Consider the following 25305-nt stretch of genomic DNA (forward strand, 5'->3'; position numbering starts at 1 on the left):
GGGCAGCGCCCACCCAGAAGCCATGCCCACTGCCGCACCCCCAGGGGCCAGGGTGGGAGGAGCCCGGGACCTCTGCTCCTTGATTTCGAAATCAAGCAAGGCCCTTGGGGTCCTTTTCTGAAATCTTCCTTTGGCGTCTTGCTCTTGTAAGAAGCAGGTCCCAGGAGAATTTCAAAACCTACTCACAGGGCTGGGCACGTGCCTCCGCGGTAGAGGGTTTGGTGTCGTGCTGAGACTCTGGGTTCAATCTGCAGGGGGAGTGGGGGAGACTGGAGACACTTTTTTCTTTTCTCTTTTCTTATTGATACAGGGTCTCGCTATGTAGTTCACGCTGGCCTTGAACTCACCGTGATCCTCCTGCCTCAGCCTCCCGAGTGCTGAGATTACAGGCATGCACCACCATGACTGCTTTATGGGGATACTTGGCAAAACTGCACAAATGACAAAATGAGTTTGCACCTTTCTTTTTTCCTCCCTCTCCCCCTTCTCATCTATCTCTGTATCTCTCCTCTCTTCTAGGTGTCATTTGCCCAGCTACTTTTATGTTGATTACAAGGAATATTGACTGTTGCCCCAAACATTTGTCTTTGAGTTCCGCTGGCTGTAGCTAAACAATGTGGTTCCTTCCCCGCCCCCTAAAACACAGCCTGAAAGCCCAGATGCTGACAAGCTGGGCCCCAGGCTCTGTGCAAACTGGTGACCCCGATCGAGAGGATGCAAGGTCTGGGGCCGGCCACTGGATTACCGCGCCCGTCCTTAATCTTTGCTTGTCCATTGCCAGAGTCCCGGTGCCCTTTGACCGAATGTACCTTCGAAGTTCTATATAACCAGGATTCACTACTGAAAAAATGGGGGCAGATCTGGCCCACACCCAGTTTAATTTCTTCGCGATCTAGAGGAGATGGTTCTGAGGAAAGATGGAGAGGAAGACTTTTTATGTTTTTGCTTTGGTTTGGTTTTGGTGCCGGGAGTGAACCTAGGGCCTCGGGCATGCTGGGCAGGTGCTCTACCAACAAGCCAGGGCACCAGCCTGGGGTTTACAAAGGAGGTAAAAATATTATTCAGTTAATGGGGGGGGGGGTCGAAAATAAGCCTCTTAAGAGCCTGCATATATTGTATGGTAATTTTGAAATGAGTAAAGGATATAAAATTTTTGTTAAACACCGAATATTCCTATCTAAATGGTAACTGATAATTTATTTCAAGTGGAAAAGAAACTCAAGTATATAATAAATATGACTACAAGTTAATGTATGCTACAAGGATCCAAGTTTGATCCCCGGTACCAAAAACAAAACAAAACAGGCTCTCAGGCAATTGCTTAAAAAAAAAGGTGAAATGAAGTTAATGTATGCTAGTATTAATATTTCATTTTTTATTTTTCATATTTCATAGGTTTCATTCCTAAACAGAATTCAGACAAAACCTTGAACAAAATCTATCAGCTCCCCAGGCCCCTCATAGGCACTGCACTGTCCCACCTGTACTACTTTTGGACAGGAGATGGCAGTGTTGAAGACACTGTTTATAACAGTTGTTTTTTTTTAAATTGGCCAGAAGACACTAGTGAGGGGCCATACATCATGTAACAATCAGGGAGTGATCTTGCTAACCAGGCATAACTGAGTAAACAGATTAAAATATACTTCATTGTTGTTCTAAACGGAATGTTAAATAGGGCACATGAACCAAATACAAGCAGAATAATGAAATCATAATAAAAATATTAGCTTTTTGTTTGTTGTTGTTGTTGTTTGGTACCAGGGATCAAACTCAGGACCCTGCACTTGCAAGGCAGGTGGTGGAAGCATTGAGCCAATCCCCCCAGCCCTCTTTATTTTTTGAGATAGGGTCTCTCTATGTAGTTCAGGCTGGCCTTGAACTCACTATGTAGCCAAGGTTGGCCTCAAACTCAAGATGATCCTCCTGCCTCAGCCTCCCAAGTACTGGGATTACAGACATGTGCCATCACACTGGGGTCAAAAATATAAGCATTTTCTTTTGCAAAGTTTTAGTCATAACTGGTTAATAAAAATACCACGGGTATACTACAGTTATTACTACTTTCCTGAAAAAAATAAAAGACTCAAACTTAGGGTCCTCCTCCCTTGATCTCTCAAAGGGCTGGGATTACAGGCATGCACCACCAGATCCAACTCCTCAAAGGTTTTCTATATATTTTTACAAGCTAACGAATTTTCTGATAATTAATTACGTTAGAATCTGTACTTTAAAAAAAAGTCATTCAGCTGGGTGTGATGCCGCATGCCTGTGATCCCAGCACTGGGGAGGCTGAGGCAGGAGGATCACCATGAATTGGAGGCCAGTTTGGGGTACATAGTGGGTTCAAGGCCAGCCTGCACTACATAGAGAGACCCTGTCTCAAAAAAGGAAAATTCATTCAGTCCTAGTAAGTCCTCTAAAATATCATGAATTGGAACAATCACTCAAGTATATACTATTTACAGGCTGGGGATTTGGCTCAGTGGCGCCGAGCCTGTCTGGCAAGTACAAAGTCCTGAGTTTGAGCCTTGGTACTGAAAAAAAAGATGGCAGGTATATAATACTTATAACACGCAGATGGATATTTTCTGTGATCCACCAGTTCCACCTAAGGAATGCATTTGGGAAAAACTTCTCTACAAGGTCAGGAGACAGGTAAGAACATCCTCAGCAACACTGTGAACATTCATAGTCGCTCGTGCTTGCTTCGGCAGTACATATACTAAAAACATTCATAGTCGCTGCAACACCCAAATGGTTACTGGAAAATTTAAAAAGAGCATGTCATTTAATGTAAGTGAAACTCACAGCATAATATTTAGGATTGTAATTACCTCTGGGAGCAGAACAGGAAATGACACTGGGAAAAGATACATAGCTCTTCAATGATATGGACATTCCTTTAAACAGGGCAGTAGGCATACAGATTTTTTATATTTGTGTGAATGCAATTTTCTAATACAAGTTATATTTTTCTTTCAGTGCATTAAATACCAATACATTAAAATATAGGGCCCAGGATTTAGCTCAGTGGTGCCACCACCTGCCTCGAAAGCACAAGGTCCCCAGTTCAATCCCCAGTAACAAAAAAAACCCCCAATCAATAGGGGGGCTGGGGATTTAGCTCAGTGGCACCGCGCCTGCCTTGCAAGTGCAAGGTCCTGAGTTCAATCCCTGGTACAAAAAAATCCCCCACATCAATAGGGCTGGGGATGTAGCTCAGTGGTAGATCACTTGCCTGGCATGCACAAGGTCCTAAGGCCGAATCCCCAGCACTGATATATATATAAAATTATATTTTATATATTTATATTTATATTTACATATGTACGTAAATTTCATGAACATTTTTCATATACATGAATCTCTAACACATATATTACTTCATATATATTTCATAAATATATGTGAATATAATATGTATTTCATAGATATATTTCTATTTCATAAATGTATGTTTCACATGTAATATATGAGTCCTTGCCTGCAGGTGGGGGGCTTCAAAGCTGGACAGAGACTTTAGCTACTGCCCAACACAGAGCAGTTTTTCATTTGAATCCTGTCAAGTTAAAAGGATTTGGTACTCATCCTTAAACTTTTCGCTAAAAGCAAGGACCACAGTTTAGGAATAAATATTTTGTCCTTGGGCAAGGATTTGGTCCAAGACTAAGAGCAAAACTGAAATGGTCCTGGGCCGGGGATTTAGCTCAGTGGTTCTGCTACCTGCCTGGCAAGCGTAAGGTCCCGAGTTTGATCCCCAGTACCAAAAAAAAAAACAAACTGAAATGGTCCAGTCCCTAACAAAGCATATTGCCAGTGCACCCTGAGGACAAGGCGAGCAGCCAGAAATTTAACTTCCTGGTAGAATAAATGGGAAAATTCTTCAAAGGATACAGAAGAATCCATGTCCCTAAAATGGATCATCTACAGGGTCTAACACACAATCAAAGACTGAAGGACTTGCAGAAATACTGGGGGAGGCAATCAATAGGAAAAGACCAAAAAGTAATAGACATGTTGTAATTACCACACAAAATGATAAAGCAGTGAATTAAATACACTGAAGGACTTAAAGAAAAACAGTCATAATGATTTTCAGATGAAGTCTCAAGGGAAAATGGATTTGTGTGTGATAGTAGGGATTAAACTCAGGCCCCTCAGTTAAGTAAGGTAAAGTGCTAGCTAAGTACTCTACCACTGAGCTACAACTCCAGACCTTTTCATTTTTTGAGACAGGGTCTCACTAAATTGCCCAGGCTGGCCTTGAACTTGTGATCCTCCTGCCATTTAGCTGGGATTACAAGTGTATACCCCCATACCTAGTGAGTATGGAATTTTTTTTTAAATGGCAAAATGGAAAATCTAAAGCTGAAAAATACTGTACCTGAAATAAAAATATACTAAATGGGCTTGTAGGACTATAGAATACTACAAAAGAAGGAATCAGTAAACAAAGAACAGAGAGAAAAATAAAAAAGTAAAAAAAGGAAACAATAAATATTAGCACATAAATTGACAAAACTGAAAGCAAAAAAAAAAAAAGAAAATGTATAAAACAAAAAGCACAATACTTTTTAAATTTTTTTTGGTACCGGGGATCGAACTTGGGTCCTTACGCTTGCGAGGCAGGTAGTATTTTTAAATTTTCAAACACACATACAACATATTTTGGCCATATTCTTTCCCATTTCCCTCCCTCCTCTCCCTTATTCCCTTTCTCTTATTTAATAATACGACCTCAAAATCTCATTCTTTGGAAAGATCAGTAAAAATTTTTTTTTTTTTGGTACCAGGGATCGAACCTGGGTCCTTGGGCTTGCGCAGCAGGTGGCAAAACCACTGAGCTAAATCCCCGGCCCAAGATCAGTAAAACTGATAAACCTCAGCAATACTGACAAAGAAGGAACTGAACCAATGTGTGGAAAGAATTCTATACCGTGGCCAAATGGGATTAATTCCAGGCATCCAAGACCAGTTTTACACTAAAAAAACCAAACAATGTGATCAACTATATCAATAGTCTAAATAAAAGAAAACCACAGGAATTTATCAATTGATGCAAAAAAAAAAAGTTTAACAAAATTCAACATTCTTCCCTGAAAAAACTTTTCAGTAGGGGCCAGGGATTTAGCTCAGTGGTTTCGCCGCCTGCTGCGCAAGCGCAAGGACCCAAGTTCGATCCCCCGTACCAAAAACACCCCCCAAAAACTCTTCAGTAAACTAGGACTAGAAGGGAACTAATTTCTTCCCTCCACACCTATGATCGCAACACTCTAGGGAGCCAAGACAGGGGGACCACAAGTTGGTTCCCAGTACAGGCAATGTAGCAACCAAGCAAAATCCCCTCAAAATAAAGAATAAAAAAAAAGGCCTGAGATGTAGCTCAGTGCCAAGGCAGCGGCAGAGTTTGTAATAGCGAAAGCTTGGAAACAGCCCAAGTCCCCATCAACTGGAGACTGGATAAAGGAGATGTGGTTTTTTAATAAAATGGAGTACTACTCAGCCATAAAGAATGAGAAACTGGAGTCATTTATAGCTAAATGGATGCATATTGAGGCCATACTCTTAAGTAAAATAAATAGGACACACATGTGTAAATATCGAATAGTTTCTCTGGTGTGAGAAACTGAAAGCGTAAATAAGGATGAAAATGATTAAAACGAATAATTGATAATTTGAAATAGGAAGGAAAGGTCCAAAGGGGTAGGGGAAGTGGGAGGAGATGGAGAAAGGAAAGAAGGGAAAGGAAAAATTATGAGAAAAGAAAAAAAATGGAAATGAAGTCTATGTAAATAGGGAAGGGTGGAGGGGTGAAGGGCACACAGGTAATGGGGGAAAAATAAGAACCAAGATACATCATATACAGGTACAAATACCCAATGATAAATGTAAACGTATTGTATACCTAAAATGTACCAATAAAAGAATTTAAGGGGAAAAAAAGAAAAAAAGAATTTGCATGGAACAGAATATAAGATTGGATTAAGACTGGATTATACAGGGGGCCGGGGATTTAGCTCAGTGGTTCTGGCACCTGCCTCACAAGTGCAAGGTCCCAAGTTTGATCCCCAGTACCAAAAAAAAAAAAAATTGGATTATACAGGAATGTATTGATTTGAGAACATTTTGGGGACATTTGACAAGTACCCCAGTGGGTAAGACAAATCCACAAAACAATACTAATAGTTGGGGACTTTAACACCCCACCTTCAGCAATGGACAAATCAGCAGACAGAAAATCAACAAAGAAATAGCAGTATTAAATTGCACCCTGGACCTAATGGACCCAGCAGACATCTTCAGAACAGTCCATCCGGCAGCTGCTGAATACATAGTTTTCTCATCAGCACAGGGGACATTCTCCAGGAAAAACCACATGACAGTCCAAAAAGCAAACTCTCAACAAAGATTTTACAACTGAAATCATGGGATTGGAGAATCTTCTCTGGGGCAGAGCACTTGCCTAACAGGCACGAGGCCCTGGATTTGATCCCCAGCACCACACACACACACACACACACACACACACACACACACACACAAAATATCTAAAAATTGAAATATAGGGGCTGGGGATTTAGCTCAGTGGTTCCACCGCCTGCCTCGCAAGCACAAGGACCTGAGTTCGATCCCCGGTACCAAAAAAAACCCAAAAAACTGAAATATAAAGTTTTTCCCCCCCAACACAAGAAACTAGCAGTAAACCAAAAGAAAAATTCTGGAAACTATAACAAAGACATGGAAAATTGGTAAGCACCTGTAATCCCAGCACTCAGGAGGCTGAGGCAGAAGGCTCACTGAGAGTCAAGGCTAATGTGGGGTACATATTGAGTTCAAGGCCAGCCTGAACCACATAGCAAGGCCCAGTCTAAAAAAAACAAATACAAAATTCTTAAAACAAATGAAAATGCAAAAAACACATCAAAACCTATGGAACACACCAAAAACAGTACTGAGAGGCAAGTTTATAATAATCAATGTTCACAGCAAAGAGTCCAAGACCTCAGATAAACAACCTGGGATTACATCTCAAGGAAGTAGGAAAATGAGAACAAATGAAGCCCAAAATTAGTAGAAGGAAAGAAATAATAAAGATCAGAGCAGAAATCAATGAAAGAGAGCCAGGCGTGGTGGCCCATGCCTGTAATCCCAGGACTCAGGAAGCTGAGGCAGAAAGATCACCATGAGCTTGAGGCCAGCCTGGGCTACATAATAAGTTCAGGGTCAGCCTGAACTACAGAGCAAGACCCTGTCTCAAAAAACCAAAAAAGAAAGAAAGAAAGAAAGAAAGAAATCAATGAAAGAGAGATTAAAGATACATACAAAAGAAGGACAGCTGGTTCTTTGAGAACATAAACAGAATAGACAAACAACAAGAGTAAGAAAAAGACTCAAGAGCCAGGGATTTAGCTCAGTGGTTCCGCCGCCTGCCTCACAACCAGAAGGACCCGAATTCGATCCTTGGTACCAAAAAAAAAAAAAAAAGAAAAGAAAAAGACTCAAGTTAAATAAAATCAGAGATGTAAAGGAAAACATTATAACTGACACCATAGAAATACAAAAGATCATTAGAGATTACTATGGATAACTAAGGCCAACAGATTTGATAATGTCTATGAGATGATAAATTTCTAGAACAATATGGTACAACCTTACTAATAATGAATAATAAATAGAACACTTGAACATTAATGAGAATGATTCAATAATAAAAAACCAACCAGAACCAGGTGGCTTCCAAAAATTAGAAAAGGGAGGAATTCTTCTAAATACCTTCTATCAGTTAGCTGTAGCTCAGTGATGCACACTCTTTTGGTTCTTTATTGACTTATACATATTTGGGGGATTTAATCAGACACCTGACATACTATTTATATTTTCATATATATGTTTAGATATATCCTTTTACAGATATTAATCTGGAGAGGTTTACAAAATTAGATTAACCTGAACTTTTGTTTTTTGGAGACAGGGTCTCACTATATATTCTAGGGTGGTATTGAACTCACTATGTAGCCCAGGCTGGGCTCAAACTTGTGGTGATCTTCCTGCTTCAGCCTCCTGAGTGCTGGCATTACAGGTGGGCATCACTATGACCAGCCTGAACTTTTTTATATACCCAATGTTAATACTTTAATGTATATCCTCTTCTTTTTTGTTTAGATGTGTGGGGAGTGGTATACATGTTGTTTAAGACATTTGCTCCGCAATGTCAAGAATATCTATTTTGGGGCTGGGGATGTAGCTCAGTGGCACAGCTCCTGACTGACAAGTGCAAGGTCTTGAATTTGATTCCTGGTACCAAAAAATATCTATTTTTTTAAAAAGGGGCTTTTGTGGGAGTGTCAATTAGTATAACTGTTATGGAAATCAGTATGGAGACTCCTCAAAAAACTAAAGCTAGAGCTGGGCATGGTGCTGAATACCTGTAATTTCAGCACTCAGGAGGGTGAGGCAGGAAGATTGCCATGAGTTCGAAGCCAGCTTGGGCTCCACAGTGAATTCAAGGCCAGCCTAAATTACATGGTGAGACCTTGTCTCAAAAACAAAAACAAAAAACTAAAACTAGAAATTCCACTCCATCCAGCTATTCCCTCAAGTATCTTGAAAGAATTAAAGACATTTTATTACAGTGATACATGCATACCCATGATTTTAGCAGGACGTATTCTGTAAGAGCTAAATCTTGAAACCGGGCTGTATGTCCATCAATAGAATGAACAGATAAAGAAAAAGTGGTGCACCGGCGGTTTAGCTCAGTGGTGTCAGCGGCTGTCTGGCAAGGGCAAGGTCCTGAGTTTGATCTCTGGTACCGAGAAAAAAAAAAAAAAGAAAGTAAATGTGGTGTTCATACACAATGGAGAACTATTCTGCCATAAGGATAAACTTGAGTCATATGTAGGAAAATGGATGCACTTTCAGACCATAATCTTAAGTGAAATGAATCAGACATACAAACTTAAATAGTGCATGGATTCTATGAGAAATCTCACACTTTTTTTTGGTACGGGGATCAAACTCAGGACCTTGTGCTTGTGAGGCAGGCGCAGTGCCACTGAGCTAAGTCCCGGCCCTGAGAAACTTACAGTGTAAGTAAAGAGCAAAATAAGAGATAGATTATAGGAAATTAGAAGACAGATCTTTTGTAAATGAGGAAGAGACCAAGAGTTGGAGGGAGGAGGCAGGAAAGGAAGGAGAAAAAAAAAAAAAAATGGATGGGAATGAAAACCAGAAGGAACACACACACACACACACACACACACACACACTCACATACACGCACAGGAAAGGAAGGAGAAGGAGATGAAAGAAGAATTACAATGTGTGATGCCCCTGTACCAACTCCCCAGGAGGACTGTGGTCATTATCTACTGCATATACTAAAGGGGGCCGGGGATTTAGCTCAGTGGCGCTGCCACCTTCCTCGAGAGGTCCTGGGTTCAATCCTCGGTACCAAAAAAAAAAATTGGAAAAAAGAGGTTTTATAAAAATAAAAATAACCTCAAAGAAAAAAAGAGTACCTTTTTTTTTTTTTTTGAGTACCTATTTTTGTACTAGATATGCTTCTGTCACTTTATTGCTCTGCTCTGTGGGGCTGGCGGGGGTGGAGTGGGGTGTCCTTAGACCCAGGGCCTAGCACATGCGCGCTCTGCCCCCAAGCTAAGCTACACCTCGGCCCCTGCAGATCACCGCTGCCGTGCCTTTCGACAGTCTGTTTTTCTGTGACTTCCCTACCCTTGGTCTTCTCTCCCAGTTCCACCTCTAGGCTTCTCTTCATCCAGGTTCTGTAGATTCCCGATGCCTGCGGGTGTGGGTCTAGCAAACCAGGGCGGTGGGAAACCTATTTCTCCAGATGTCTCTTCTTCTGTCCATCCTCCATATTCATCTTTCTCCAGACATGCCAACCCTTCCGCTGCTGTTCTCGCAGGGAGTGACTCTTCTGAGACCTCTTGGCCTACAACGTGGGTATTGTATCTTTTGAAATTCCATTCGAAACTTCCCTCCTCCATCAAGCCTACGCTGATGCGCAGGTGAGAGTTAGCAGGAGTGTGCCAGGTGTGTTGTGCACACGAAGGAAGAGGCTCGTGAGTTTGAGGTCAGCCTGGACAACACAACACAACAAGATAACACAACTGAGTCTCAGAATAAACAAGTGAGTCAGGTGTGGTGGCTCATGCCTATAATCCCAGCACTTGGGAGGCAGAGGCACGAGGATCTCTTCGAGTACGAGGCCACCCTAGGCTACACAGTGAGTTCAGGGACAGCCTGAACTACAAAGGGAGAGACCCTGCCTCAAAAAAAAAAAAAAAAGTGAAAGGGGCTGGGGACGTAGCTCAGTGGGAAGGCACTGGGTACAATCCTCAGTACCACCAGGAAAAAAAGGAGCCGGGGTGGGGATATAGCTCAGTGGTAGAGCACCCCTGGATTTGATTCCCCAGTACTACAAAAACCCAAACCCCAAAAGTTAAAGGCTTTATGGTCATAACACTTCACTCATCTTTTAAATACACTTAACTGTCATTCACTTGTTTATAAATTTACCTCCCTAAGCTTCCTGCTTGAGGATAAAGAATCTTTATTTTTCTACCCCCTGGGTGAGATGGGGGATGGAAATCAGGATAGGGATGGAAGAAACAAGTCCTCAGAGTGTTTCAGGCTGAGAAAAAGTAGGAAGAACCTTCTAAGAACTGACAAGTTTAGGATGAGCAGAGGGCAAAGTTAGGAGGAAAGGAGGGTTACGTGCTTGGAGAGGCGGCAGGGCTGTAACAGGCTCTGGCCGCCTGTGACTGCGTTAGAACTTGAGCCTCAAGTCTTGGAGACGCTGAAGGACTAGGAGCAAAGCGGCATCACAAGACTGCTCAGCAGCAACATGGGGAGTATATGGAGGGCACTAGAGCATGAGCTGATCAAGACTGATAATGACCTACATTGGGGTGGTGAAAATGGGAATGAAGAAAAATAGAGATAATACCTAGAAGGAAAAGTGAAAAACACTCAGGGAGTACAGTATTTGGATATGGGGGTTGAGGCAAAGGGAGGTTTAGAGGTTTTTCGCTCTCTCCTAATACATTACAGTGTGACCCCGAGTTGGTCATTTTACCTCTCTGCCTTTTAATCATTCGTGAAACTGGTTTAATAATATTGGACCTATCAACCTCAAAAGATTCTTGTGAGAATTTAATGAGCTACATATGACAGCACGTACCTGTGTTGGCAGCTACTTGGGAGACAGAGGCAGGAGGATTGCAAGTTTTCCTGAGGCACAATGAACTACAACATCTAAAGTGTGACACACTGCAATACATTCTCAGAACACTTGCTAAAACTCAGGTAGAAATAGGGACATGTGCACATAATTTGTACATCTGTAACAAAGTATTTCAACTAAAAAATGTCTATCTCCACATCTAAACTTAGAGATTACTGATGTATGTGAAACTTTCTGTCTACGATTTTTTTTGTTGTTCTAGGGATCAAACTCAGGTCCTTGCGCTTTCGAGGCAGGTGGCGGAACCACTGAGCTAAATCCCTGCCCCTGTATATGATTTTTTTAGGACGATATAGGTAGCCGTGGCAAACCTATGGTACAAGTGTTGTTTTTAAGACAAAAGATGTTAATATATGACTTATTCTAAAAAAAAAACCTCAGTATTCAAGTTTAATTGAAGTGTTGGGACCTTGTGTAAGTGGGTTTGGGCTTGCAGACTGGGCATTCGTCTCTAAAAGGGTCACCATCACTGACATAGAGTGTCAAAGCCTCAGAGGGTTAGGCAAACTGAGTTCTCTTTTGTTCAGGAATGCCTCATTTCCACTACATAAAGCCTGGTCTCCACTCTCATTGTCCAATGCTTGCCTTACATTTAATCTTATTTCATTGTCACAAAAAGCATTAACATGCCAGGTATTTAGCTCAGTGGTTCCAGCACCTGCCTTGCAAGCGCAAGGACCCAAGTTCAATCCCCAGTACCAAAAAAAACAAACAACAAAACTTTAAACACAAAGCATTAACACAGTGAGTTTCTGTACTGTTCCAGGAGCAAGAGAACTTTCTCCAATGATTCTCAGGTTGATGAATTTGATTTTCCAAGTATTTTCCACAAAAGGACAGCAGCTAAATTCAAAATTGCCCGAACAAGTGTTCCCTCCGTGGAGAGTCCCTGCAACTCCAATCATAACCCATGGGGAGAAGAAGCACATTTCAGTCCATGGGAATCAAAGCTAGGACTGAGAAAAAGAAACTCTTCCTTTACAATTGATGAAGGAAACGAAGGCCTACAATTCCTGCTCCATGGTGGTCCATCACATTTTGTTCTGTTGTGTAATAAAACCTAGCCTTGACATCATGTCAGAAGTGCTGCGGGCCCTATTCATCTTGAGTTGGTCCCATAAAAGGATTCTGAGAATTGAGAAGTTCAAAGAACCAGTGACAAAATTGTCCTAGGGAAAAAAAAAAATCAACTTTTTCAGCTTAAAAAAAAAAATCTTTTTATGCCTGCTGTTGAAAGAGCTGGCTGCCCTCTTTCTTTGTAAGTGGCTCTTGTATTTCCTTCAGTTTTGCATGTTGACTGCTTTTCCCAGTAATCTTTTGAGTGCTGAGTAATACTGTTTTTCAGTAGCTGGAGATGCAACCACCCCCTCCATTACCAAGTACTTAAATATCACTTCTTGGAGAACTTTTTTACGCCTCAGAAGTTCTTCTACACTTTCACTACACACTAATATTGCACGATTTACATCTTGGGGGTCCTCAGGCTGAGCCAAGTCGTTGGTGACAATGTCGTGCAGGGTCATGATCTCGTCGCTGTCCAGTAGATGGAATAGGTTTTTTTTTTGTACCGGGGATCGAACTCCGGTCCCTCTGCTTGCGAGGTAGGCGGTGGAACCACTGAGCTAAATCCCCGGCCCAAAATGGAGTAGGTTAGACACCCTTCCATCTGAGTGGCAGCCCTGGCATCTGGACTTCCGGGGAAGAGGGGAGAAGACCGAGCCAATAATGTTGTCGCTACCGCCCACCAGGGTGAAATATTTTAACTGATGAGTTCTTTCAAAAGACACTAATCCTCAATCAAGTCTGAGTTTTCAAATCTGCCTGGGGATCCGGGGCCTCAGAAGTGACCCAGATCCTATGGAAGGACTGATTCTTGCTTCTCTTCAATTCCCATCGTACCAACCCTGTCGCTTTCTAATGCCATTCAGCACTTACAACCTTGCATTACACTTCATCTTCCCTTGCCTTAAAACACCGTATGCGCCGGGCATGGTGGCGAACGCCTGTAATTCCAGCACTCGGGAGGGACCCTGAGACAGGATAGCTCCGAGTCAGAAGGCCAGCCTGAACCACAAAGCAAGACGCAGTCTCAAAAAATACAGTATGATACTGGAGAAGGGTCCTTACGAGATTCGCGTGTGTCCCCACACAACCCAGCACACCTTCAAGCACATAGTTTATGGTCGAGAAAACCAATCAAAGAGATAGAGGAAGCCAGGGAAGGGAAATGGGGACAACCCGGGGAGGAGAGATGCGTCCCATCCTACGCGCGGTGGCCAAGGACCCCAGTCAAGGTCACGCCCAGAGGCCTGACATGCAAGTCGACCCCGCGCGCACCGCCAACCTCCACAGGCATCAGGTCCGCGGCCTGGGTCTAGCGTCCAGAGTCAGGAACGGCTACGAGCCCAGACTGCCGCGAAACAGGCTCCTCCCACACTCAATGGCGTCCAACCACAGCGCGGGGAGGTGGACCAGCGGGCGCCGCACTACCGCGAGCCAATGAGGACGCGGGTCTGGCCCGCTGGCCAATGGGGGGTAGGCGTGGGCACGCTGGGGCCGAGCCGTGCGTGCCAGACTTTTCCAGAAGATCCGAATAGAACTTCCTGGCCACGCTGAGCCGGTGCTGCGTGCTGCGTGCCTGTCTTCTCGTCTTCCTCGGCCCCTGCAACGATGGCCGCCGTGAAGACCCTGAACCCCAAAGCCGAGGTGGCCCGCGCACAGGCGGCGCTGGCGGTTAACATCAGCGCGGCGCGGGGACTGCAGGACGTACTGAGGACCAACTTGGGGCCTAAAGGCACCATGAAGATGTGAGGCGGGGCCGACGGGAGATGTGGGCGCCACGGGCGGGGGTCCGGGCGCGCAGTGCTCGCCGCTGCAGCCCCTTCCTGCTTCCGGGGCCCGCGCACGGCCCCTCTGCTCCGCCACTCCCGCCGTCGGCGACGCGTGCCCGGCGCAGAACAAAGCCACCCGCCTGCGCGCTCCCCGCCCTCGGTGACCTCACCAGCCCTCGGGGCGCCCCGAGGAACGGCGGGGGTGGGCGGCCCCACACTCCTCCCTCCCCACGATCTGGGGAAAGGCCACTTTTTATGGGGTTAGTATTTGGGTTTCCACTGAAAACGGCGCGTTCTGATTTCTTCAATTTCTGCCCACTGAACAGGCTCGTTTCTGGCGCTGGAGACATCAAGCTTACTAAAGATGGCAATGTGCTGCTTCATGAAATGGTGAGAGGCTGATATGCTAGGTCAAAAGGATGAAATTTCCTACAGTTGCTTGACTTGTAGAAAAATTTCTAATGTTCATCCTCAAGGTAGGAAAAAGTTATATTCGCAGATTTGTCGACAAGTAACAGTGGAAGAAATAGGAAAGTTACGTGGTCCGTCATGATTCAGTAGAACACAGTTTGGGGCCTTGCAGTGTGACAGACTTTACTTTGAAGCCCTGCTCTTTTGCCATTTGCGGGCTGGGTTAGTGTTAACCCTACCCGATTTTGGGGACAAAAGCCCCACCTGTTCTAATAGGCCAGGCCCAATCTGCCCCCAAAAGATGAGCAGTGGTGAAGAGCAGAAAAGAGCTTTAACTCAGCAAAAGGATCGAAATTACCAAAATTACCTGCAGGGCCAGGAATTTAGCTCAGTGGTTCTGCCGCCTGCCTCGAAAGCCAAAGACCAGAGTTCGATCCCCAGTGCCAAAAAATAAAAATAAAAAAATAAAAGTAACTGCAATCCGAGAAATTAAGTGTGATAAGGTTATAGGTGGGTTTTTTGTTTGTTTGGGGTTTTTTTGGTACCAGCGATCGAACTCGGGTCCTGGGGCTTTCGCAGCAGGCTGCGAAACCACTGAGCTAAATCCCTGACCCTTTTTGTTTGTTTTTTGAGGGAAGAGGGTCCTTTTTTACAAAACAGCAATTCTGGGGCTGGCTTTCTACCTCAGTGGTGTAGTGCTTGCCTAGCATGGGAAGGTCCTGGGTTCCATCTCCAGCACCACACAAAAAAAATGAAAAACAGCGATTCTTACATTTCATAGCTCCACCTTCAGTTGCAGGGGAAATAAGTCTCCTTAACGTCCTAGGGTTCAAGGATAAATTGTTAGATATGAGCATCTATTTTACTTGTGTCTGAACTCCCAGAACCTAGCAGTTGGCATCCAAAAAAGGAATGATTTACCTATGGTCAGAGTTGAGAACAAAATTTAGCGTTTTGATAGGGGTGTATGATAACATCAGTATCCAGATGTTTGTAAATGTCTAAAGACCAGCTAACCTAGGAGGTGTAATATTTACTAATATATTTAGACAGCATGTTGCATAGCCCACAGTCTTCCTGGTGCTGTTTTTTTGTTTTTAAGAGTAGGAAAATTTATTGGGGAATAAGGATAGCTCCTGAGAGACAGGAGGGGTCCCAAATGGGTTGCTCTGGGGTTTTTTTGTGTTTTCTTTTTAGACAGGTTCTCAGGCTGCCCTTGAACTCATGACAATCCTCCTGCCTCAGCTTCCTGAGATTACAAGCATGTGGGACCATGCCTGCTTCCCTTTTTTTTTTCCAGTACCAGGGATCGAACTCAGGTCCTTGCCCTGCAAGCAGGGAAACCACTGAGCTAAATCCCCAGCCCTTCCCTTTTTTTTGGGTACCGGGGATCGAACTTGGGTCCTTGCACTCGCAAAGCAGGCGGCAGAACCACTGAGCTAAACTCCTGGCCCTAGCCCTTCCCTTTTTAATTATTTGGTCAATGCCAAGTTGTTCTGAAGGCTACTGGGCTTTCATTTTAGAAAGTACTTGGCTTGGGCTGGGGATTTAGCTCAGTGGTTTCGCCGCCTGCTGAGCAAGCGCAAGGATCTGAGTTCCATCCCCTGTACCCAATAAATAGATAGATAGATAGATAGTGCTTGGCTTATTCCCACAACCACTAGACTTGTCATGTGTTTGTTTGTCAGCTTTTGTAAACCTTAACTGAGCCTCAGGTTTCCTTACCAGTAAAGTGGAAATAATCTGAGAATAAATTTGTACAAGATCTTTTTTTGTCATCATAAATTGATGTGCAAAACAGTTAATTATTTTCTTAAAGTAAGAGTGGAATAGTAGCATTTAAAGAGGCTCTTCGCAGATTTCAAGATACCTTTTATTTGAGGCAGGGTCTCACTGTGTAGTTTAGGCTGACCTTGAACTCACTGTGTAGCCCAGGTTGGCCTCAAACTTGTGGCGATCCTCCTGCCTCAGCCTCCTGAGTGCTGGGATTACCGGTGTGCACCATCATCATCTGCTTCAAAATACATTTTAAAACTTGTTTTTGTTTTTTGCTTTTTTTTTTTTTTTTTTTGGTACTGGGGGTGGAACTCAGGTACCACTGAGCTAAACCCCCAGCCCCTTCAAAATACATTTTAAATCACTGAAATCACTCTTTGATTTTTGAGCTAGGGTCTTACTATGTAGCCAGGCCAGCCTTGAGCCTACTGTGTAGCCCAGCCTGGCCTTGAACTCACCATCCTCTTGATCCCAGAGTGCGGAATTGCTGATGTGCACCACTATGCCTGGCCATTTAAATAATTCTCTTTTTCCTTTTAGCAAATTCAGCACCCCACAGCCTCCTTAATAGCAAAAGTAGCAACAGCCCAGGATGATATAACTGGTGATGGTACTACTTCCAACGTCCTTATCATTGGAGAGCTGCTGAAACAGGCAGATCTCTACATTTCTGAGGTATACATAATTCTCTTGTTTCTTTGCTATTAAGTATAGGAAATCTGTTTTTTGTGTATATTGATGTGTTAATTATAATCTAGGCTACACAGTAGAATGTAAAGATGAGATTTAAGTCTAGGAAACTGTGTCTTTATCCTAACTTAGAGGTTTGTTGGTATATTTGTTTTTTTGGTACCGGGAATTGAACTCAGGGCCTTGTGCTTGCCAGGCAGGCACTGTGCCACTGAACTACATCCCCAGCCTTTTATCCCAACCTGACAAATTTTTTTGTGATTATGGACAAGAGAGAGAACCTTGCATGCTCTGAAAAAAATTTTTTTGAATTTTTTTTCAATTTGTTTTTTTATATATGATTAATTGAGATCCGGAGGTCAGGGCTAGAGAAAAGACCAGCAAAATGCTTAATTTAAATAAGAATTCTGCAACTTTTAGTCTGGAATAGTTCTGAGTTTGAAGCAGACTACACTATTAATCTGCTATCAGAATTTCCTGGAAAGAAAGAGAAAGCAGTCTTGGTCTCCATTTATTTTTATTGCTAAATAATACGAATTTCAGATTACCTATAAAAAATAAAATATTCCTGTGGACTGCAAATATTTGGGAACCCAGCTAGGGTTTTGGTGTTACTTGGTGGCACAGTGAACACCCAAGTGTGCTTTGTAGTTCCCTTGGTTTTGACTCTGTGCTAGAGTAATGTCTGTTCTTTCCCTCTGCGTTGAAAGGACTATTTTTTCCTTTTAAATGTATTCAGAAAGGCAGCACATATTTAAATTGTAGTAAAAGTTGTGCATGATCCAGAATACCCCTTCAAAAATCTAAGCCATCATGAACTATATTTACATCAAGTTAAAAAGGCAGGTTTTAGGAGTGATTCTGTAATTGTATGTTGACTCTAGGGTCTTCATCCCAGAATAATTACTGAAGGTTTTGAAGCTGCAAAGGAAAAGGCCCTGCAGTTTTTGGAACAAGTCAAAGTAAGCAGAGAGATGGACAGGGAAACACTTATAGATGTGGCCAGAACATCCCTACGTACTAAAGTTCATGCTGAACTCGCAGATGTCCTAACAGAGGTATGTGTCAAATCTAATACGTCTGATGCAATCTGTGTGAGTGCATGCATACTGGTCAAATTCTGGGTAATTAGCATTCGTGTTTCCTTAAACAATTACCATTGCTTTGTCCCGAGAACCTCAATGCTTCTCTTCTACTTCTTTACATAATAAACTATAAATATAATTAAATAGTGGGGAAGGATGTTGATTTGGGGGGAAAATACAAATTGAGATTTTTCAAAAAATACAAATGATTTAAGCCTTTAATTTCTAGTATATTCTATTTACTCATAGAAAAAGATCCATTTAGAGATTCTAAAATGAAGAAACGATCTTTGAACTTGTACAGAACATGTGTTTATTCAGCTGCTGCAAATAAAATGTATTATACAATCTGTTGTAGGCTGTAGTAGATTCCATTTTGGCCATTAGAAAAAAAGATGAACCTATTGACCTGTTCATGGTTGAAATCATGGAGATGAAACATAAATCTGGAACTGATACAAGGTAGGTGAAGAGTGCTGCAAGAATCTTTTATTTCCCTTTTTAAAAAAAAATTCTGTGGATTGAACCCAGGGTTTTTACATGCTGAGCAGATACTCTACCACTGCTACACTCCAACCCTGAAATATGTAATATGTTTTTGGTTTTTGGTTTTGGTTTTGGTTTTGGTTTTGGCTTTTTGGTACTGGAGATTGAACTCAGGACCTGCAGTTGAACTTGGGACCTGTGGCAGAACCGCTGAGCTAAATCCCCGGCCCTTGTTCTGGCTTTTGCTTTGAGATAGCCATCCTCCTGCCTCAGCCTGGAGTGTACTGGGATTACAGGCCTGCGCCACCACACCTGGCTCTATAATACATGTTTCTAGCAGATATCTTTGGATAAATACATATTTATATTGAATAAATTTTTAGCCAGTTCTCTTAGGTTTTTTTTTGGGTGGTACTGGGTATTGAACTCCGGACCTTGCTCTTGCAATGTCCTAGCTAAATCCCTGGCCCCAGTATTTCCTTTTTTTTTTTTTTTTTTTGGTACCAGGGACCAAACTCGGACCCTTGGCTTGCACAGCAGGCAGCGAAACCACTGAGCTAAATCCCCGGTCCCCCAATATTTCCTTTTGAAATGAGGGAGATGATGTATTTATGGTCAGACTCTGAATGACATTAATGATTTGGCATTTACTGAAATACTTGGGCACAAAGTATAAAGGGAGACTGTTGAGGAATTAAGAAAAACTTTTTCCACGCAGGGTGTGAGGGTCCGCACCTGTACCCTAGCACATGGAAGGCGGAGGTGGGAAGATTGCCATGAGTTCAAGGGCAACCTGGACTGCATTGTGAGAGACCTTGTCTCAGAAAAAAAATTTTTTCCAAACTGTAATTTGAAGGTTTTTTTCTTGCTGTGCTCTTGGGATTGAATCCAGTCCAAGGCCTTCACATTGAGCTATATCTGCAGCTCTTTATTCTTTTTTTTTTTTTTTTTTTTTTTTTGAGACAGGGTCTTACTAAGTTGCTTAGGCTTTGGTTCTCCACAGATGTGAGTTACCATGCAGAACTAAAAATCTTTCTTCAGAGGAAGTAGTAGCCACAGCTTACAGCTGAGACTGTCTGCAGGGATTTGTTTTGTTTGTTTTTTGTTTTTTTAGTACTGGGGATTGAACCCAGGGCCTTCACACTGAGCTGCATCCCCAGACATCAGCCTCCCAGGATACTGGGATTCTGCGGAATCTTCTGAGAAAGATGGAGTTGACATTTGTTTGAATAGCCCATCTTCTGTTCTGGACTGTTTCCTTCTCACAGTTGACTTTCCTGGCTTTCTCTGAAAAGTCTTGTTCAAGTAATTCAAAAAATAAAGCTGATCAGGCTGGTGACTTAGCTCAGTGGCACCGCGCCTGCCTCGCAAGCGCAAGGTCCTGAGTTTGATCCCTGTTACCAAAACCAAAAGCTGATCATTGTGAATATTATCAATACAATATCAGTTCACTGTTTAAATTTTGCTAGTATATGTTCCAGTCCCATCTGGAAATCAATAACTATAAATTCTGTTGTTTTAACAGCTTAATCAGAGGGCTTGTTTTGGACCATGGGGCCCGGCATCCTGATATGAAAAAAAGAGTGGAAAATGCATACATCCTCACATGCAATGTCTCCTTGGAATATGAGAAGACGTAAGTTTATGGCCCTTCAAGATGGAGTAGAGAAATGGAGGGAGAAGCCTAGGTTTTCAGAGCAAATCACTTCTCTGTGAGACTCATTTCCCCACTGTAATGCCTTGGTACGGGTTAGGAGTAACACGGGCAGCCTCTGAGGGTGCACACGGGCAGCGTTAGAATCCAGACTTATTAACCCTTGGCTAAGCCAGTTTCTCAGCCTTCTCTTTGCTACTCAAAAAAATAAAATTTCCTCCTTTCTGTAACATTTTTTAATAGAGAAGTGAATTCTGGCTTTTTCTACAAGAGTGCGGAAGAGAGAGAAAAACTAGTAAAAGCTGAAAGAAAATTCATTGAAGATAGAGTTAAAAAAATAGTAGAACTGAAAAAGGAGGTCTGTGGTGATTCAGATAGAGGGTTTGTTGTTATTAATCAAAAGGTGAGTGGAAATTAAATTTATAAATGAAATTATCTGCTGTATTTTTCTCTGAGGTGAAAGATACTGAAGCTAATTTTTTATTTTGTTGTAGGGAATTGATCCTTTTTCTTTGGATGCTCTTGCAAAAGAAGGCATAGTAGCTCTGCGTAGAGCTAAAAGAAGAAATATGGAGAGGTATGGACAGGTTACCGAGTAATGTCAATCTTACATATTTTGCAAGTGAATTAAAATTCTTTTCCCCTCTCTACTTATATAATTTTTGCACTTTTGTTTTATTGTGGTACAATATAGATAACAGTTCCAATACTGGGCGCTGTGGGCCTGATCCATGCCGGGCAAGAGCTGCATCATTCTGTGGTCCTTGATGCAGACTCGATTTCTTTTTTAAGCCATGATACATATATGGAACAGTTTTCCTAGTCAAGGAGTTCCAGAGAAATACTTTTTCCCAAACAGCTCTAGTCCACATTAACGTTTTGTATCAGAATATTTACTGACTTGGGAAGGCTGGTTTAAATGGAGAACAGGTTTTCTACTAGTTGATGGTGAATAGGAAGACATAGGTTGATATACATTTTAGAATATAAGTTCTGGCCCAAGGATTTAGCTCAGTGGCTTAGCGCCTGCCTCACAAGTGCAAGGTCCTGAGTTGTTCAATCCCTGGTACCAAAAAATAGAATGTAATTTCCTATGTAATTCTGAAAATTTTCTTTAAAATTATTAGTGTTCTCTGAAGGTAGTTGGTAATGTTGCCCACATGTGTCCCTTAAAACTCTTTAATATTTCAGGCTGACTCTTGCTTGTGGTGGGGTGGCTCTGAATTCCCTTGATGACCTAAAGCCTGACTGTCTGGGACATGCAGGACTGGTTTATGAGTATACTTTGGTAAGTGTATTTTTGTCTGAAAACAACCTGTACTATTCTATTCATGAGTTCTTCAGTAGAAAAATTCAAACTCAGGGTCAGATTTTTCTTATTTACATTTGATGATTTACATGTAAAGATAATAATAAGCCATTGATGGAAAAATCCCATTTCTTTTCTTTGGGGTTTTTTTTGTTTTGTTTTGTTTTGTTTGGCACCAGGGATTGAACTCGGGTCCTTGCACTTGCAAGGCAGTTGCCGGAACCACTGAGCTAAATCCCCAGCCCCTCTTTTCTCTGGTTTTTGAGACAGGGTCCCTCTTGCTATGCAATTCAGGCTGGCCTTGAACTCACTGATCTTGGCTCAGCCTCCCGAGTGCTGGGATTCAGGCGCGTGCCATCACACCCAGCTCCCATTTCTTTCATGTGTGAATTTTTCACTAAAATTTTCTTTTACTATGATAAACATTGTGCCCTATTAATGTGCTACATATTCTCTCCATACACCCTCCCCTGTGTTCACTCTGCAACCATGTGCTGTTTGTGAAAATAGAATCTTTCCTACACATAGGGAGAAGAGAAGTTCACCTTTATTGAGAAATGTAACAACCCCCGCTCTGTCACATTGTTGGTCAAAGGACCAAATAAGCACACTCTCACTCAGATCAAGGACGCAATAAGAGATGGCTTGAGGGCTGTCAAAAATGCTATCGATGATGGTAAGAGCCGCACTGTACTCTCCTTGTTAGTCTAAGAAGCATGGCTGAATACTGTGTTCTCATCAGTAGTTTACACAGCCAGACACCATGCTAAAGAAAAGGCTTCCCTTTAAAAGGACTGTGATGATACACTGTTTTTTTCACAGTGTATCAGTATTAAAGTGACTACAAATAAGTGAACTAATACCCATCAGCTCCAAAGAGCTGCCAAGTGCTAGTTAAATTGAGCCATTTGGCTGTTCGGTTTGTTTGTTGCTTGTGTTGTGGCTTTCAGATGGAATTCATGTTTTTTTCTCTGTAGTTGGTTCTACAGTCTCTTCTCCTTAGTTCAGCGTTTCTCTCTTCTCCCGCCTGAGCAGGCTGCGTGGTTCCCGGCGCTGGCGCAGTAGAAGTGGCGATGGCACAAGCACTGATTAAACACAAGGCCAGTGTGAAGGGCCGGGCCCAGCTCGGAGTCCAGGCATTTGCTGATGCGTTGCTCATTATTCCCAAGGTAGGAACACCTTTAACAGTTTTCTAAGCTGCACCAAAAACAATACAGCTGATTGAATCTTCTGATAATGTAGGTTTTTCATAATGTGAAAACGTTTGGATAAACAAATTTGATCGGTTTTCCCGAGTCTAGAGTGTCCCCATATCATCTTGAGTATTTTGTTCCTTTGGGAGACTTGAATGTCCCTGAAGTTTCAGATGGGGAGAAAACTATTTTAAGAACGTATGCAGTGTAGGGGTTATACTGGTGTACAAACTTGATTTGTTGTTTTTAGTTAAACTACAGATACCATCATTTTCTGTTAAACTCATTGAAGGATCTAGTCTGTGAGCAGTGTATTGCTAGGTTTGTGGCGGGTTAGAGGTTGGTTGGTAACATATGTCTGCCTATTCTCTGAAGGGAAGAGGGAACAAAAGTAATGGTTGTCTTCATTGTGCTTTTTAAAAATTAATTAGAAATACTATTCATTTATTGTAGACTTTCCCCTCAATTCTTGGTTCCTGTATTTTCAAGAATTAAATTTGTTTATTTTAGGTCCTTGCTCAGAACTCTGGCTTTGACCTTCAGGAAACCTTAGTTAAAATTCAAGCAGAACATTCAGAGTCAGGTCAACTCGTGGGTGTAGACCTGAACACTGGTAAGAGAATGCGACATTTATAGGGGAGAGCTAGATAAACAGCCAAGCTGAAGCTGGGAATGTTGGGGAGGACCAAGGCATCTTGGTGATTTCTTTGCAGTTGGAGATGGGAACTCTGGATTCTAGGTTGGGATAAATAAAATATAAAAATGGAATGGATAGAGCTGGGTGTGATGGTGCACACCTGTAATCCCAGCACCTGGGAGGCTGAGGCAAAAAGATCGCTGTGAGTTCAAGGCCAGCCTGCACTACAGAACAAGATGCTCTCTCAAAAAACTCACTGCCATGGGCCAGGGATTTAGCTCAGTGATTCCACTGCCTGCCTCGCAAGAGCAAGGTCCCAAGTTTGATCCCTGGTACCAAAGAAAAAAAAGCTCCTCCCAAAAACAAAAACGTAGAATAAGGGTTCCCTGTTTTTTCCAATATTGTGGCGTACTGTATGTGATGTTACCTTTCAGGTGAGCCGATGGCAGCAGCAGAAGCAGGTGTATGGGATAACTATTGTGTGAAGAAACAGCTGCTTCACTCCTGGTAAGTGTGGGCAAACGAAACCTAAAATGGCTTTTAGGGAAGCACCTATTCTTTGTTTTGTGTGTTCTGACCCCCTCACCCCCAAAAGAATGTAGTGGTAAATGGACTAAAGTAGCGAGAGCAAATGGGACCTGCGCTGGACTGGTGGTTGCAGTTCTGTGGGAAATACAGTCTGGGTTGTGTTAGATTTCACAGCTGAGCCTTGTGTTTTTCCCCCTTTCAGCACTGTGATTGCCACAAACATCCTCCTGGTGGACGAGATCATGCGGGCCGGAATGTCCTCTCTGAAAGGCTGAACAGAAGCCTCCCTGGTGTCATCTGAATCCCGAAGACTACAGAATGATCCTGAGGAGTAGAGTTGTGGGATTTTTGTCCAAGCTTCAAATGATTTTCAAAGGAATTTTTTTTCCACATGAATAAAAGGAGAGAACCCTCGGCATCTATTCAAATCATGATGTTGTGGAGTTCTAATTACAGTATTTTTTAGTTGCACACATAGAAGGTCCTTATTTTGTGTGTGCTGGGGATTGAACTCAGGACCTTGTGCTTGCAAGGCAGGCGGTGGCACCACTGAGCTAAATTCCCAGTTCAAGAGGGTCCTTTTTACCCAGAAAACATGTGGTTTTGTTTTAGCTGCATTATCATAAAGTTACGTGTCCTACCTTGTTTATTAAATATTCCTTGAGAAACAAATTTTTAATGGTTTAATAATTTCCTGCGGATGTTTTAAATTAACCGGTAGTTCCCTGTTAAACATTTATATATTAAATGTTATGCTAATATAAATGAAAATTGAATGATTTAAAAATATGGAACCATCTAGCTACTTAATATAAATTTCTAAGTAAAATCACTTGAATTTTTCATGCTTTTGAAATAGCTTTGCTAAAGTGCTCCCTCAGAAAAGTTAACGTGGTGTAGTGGCTAGGAAGACTGAACTAAGTAGAGACAAAACAAAACTGAGGATGAAGTAGCAAAAATAGAATAGTGGTAGAAGCAGGGTGAGGTGTCTGAAGCAGGAGGATCACCAGGAGTTCTAGGCCAGCCTGAGTTACGAAGTCAGACCTTGCTTCAGAAAACAAAACCAAAAAGGTAGAAGTAAAAAGATGGCTAAAGGCTGATGACTAAGGACTGGGGTTACTAGGTGAAATAGAGATTTTTTTTTTAGCATAACTTATTTTTAAGCTTATGGACTTTGCTTTTGTAAAACACCCAACTCTAATATCACCATTTTTTCAAAGTACTGTTTTCTAGTTTCCATGCAATTGTTTTTATGCAGCTAACGGCTGCGGTCCTTGAGTAGTTTTGGTGCATAAGCTTTGTATTTTGAGGGCTTCGTATCTTACAGTGAGTGCAATAAATATTGGAACCTTTCTGTGGTCTTGTAGTGAAATAATGCCCTAAATGAAGTAATCAATATAAAAGGAGATGAAATAAGTCTAGAATTATATATA

General features: G+C 42.3%; 2 protein-coding genes, 2 non-coding genes and 1 pseudogene across 4 annotated transcripts in view; 3 read left to right on the plus strand and 2 right to left on the minus strand.

Annotated features, from left to right (window-relative positions):
- LOC147822621 (uncharacterized) overlaps positions 1 to 11751 on the minus strand; it is a 26123-nt gene extending 14372 nt beyond the window's left edge. Inside the window, exons 1-3 of the mRNA XM_087196181.1 lie at positions 9739 to 11751; positions 348 to 431; positions 187 to 248 (exon numbers count right to left, since the gene is read on the minus strand). Of these exons, the coding sequence (XP_087052307.1) occupies positions 187 to 248; positions 348 to 431; positions 9739 to 10013 (421 nt within the window). The 5' untranslated portion in view covers positions 10014 to 11751. The remainder of the gene's footprint in view (positions 1 to 186; positions 249 to 347; positions 432 to 9738) is intronic.
- Positions 11752 to 11794: 43 nt separating this feature from the next.
- LOC101702822 (uncharacterized protein C3orf38 pseudogene) lies at positions 11795 to 13446 on the minus strand (annotated as a pseudogene).
- A 395-nt stretch (positions 13447 to 13841) lies between these two features.
- Cct6a (chaperonin containing TCP1 subunit 6A) lies at positions 13842 to 25225 on the plus strand. The gene is made up of 14 exons (XM_004839969.3): positions 13842 to 14079; positions 14430 to 14493; positions 16831 to 16965; positions 17865 to 18038; positions 18424 to 18527; positions 20077 to 20187; positions 20449 to 20608; positions 20700 to 20782; positions 21397 to 21493; positions 22043 to 22190; positions 22550 to 22683; positions 23218 to 23320; positions 23779 to 23851; positions 24075 to 25225. The coding sequence occupies exons 1-14, from the start codon at positions 13943 to 13945 to the stop codon at positions 24145 to 24147; spliced, it is 1596 nt and encodes a 531-aa protein (XP_004840026.1). The 5' UTR covers positions 13842 to 13942; the 3' UTR covers positions 24148 to 25225.
- On the plus strand, positions 17600 to 17734 carry LOC147822623 (small nucleolar RNA SNORA22). Its single transcript, XR_015445531.1, has one exon. It is a non-coding gene; the product is annotated as a small nucleolar RNA SNORA22 (small nucleolar RNA).
- LOC147822624 (small nucleolar RNA SNORA15) lies at positions 22229 to 22363 on the plus strand. The gene has a single exon (XR_015445533.1). It is a non-coding gene; the product is annotated as a small nucleolar RNA SNORA15 (small nucleolar RNA).
- Positions 25226 to 25305: the final 80 nt, after the last annotated feature.

The sequence above is a fragment of the Heterocephalus glaber genome, unplaced genomic scaffold, assembly GCF_053883595.1.
Source record: "Heterocephalus glaber isolate CG9 unplaced genomic scaffold, H.glaber_assembly_v1.0 deba00001610, whole genome shotgun sequence".
NCBI lineage: Eukaryota > Metazoa > Chordata > Mammalia > Rodentia > Bathyergidae > Heterocephalus > Heterocephalus glaber.

Coding starts and splice junctions, on each gene's coding strand:
- Cct6a (XM_004839969.3), top strand. CDS start 13,943: ATGGCCGCCGTGAAGACCCTGAACCCCAAAGCCGAGGTGGCCCGCGCA. Junction 18,039..18,423: donor TCGCAGATGTCCTAACAGAG/GTATGTGTCAAA, acceptor AATCTGTTGTAG/GCTGTAGTAGATTCCATTTT. Junction 20,188..20,448: donor TCCTTGGAATATGAGAAGAC/GTAAGTTTATGG, acceptor ATTTTTTAATAG/AGAAGTGAATTCTGGCTTTT.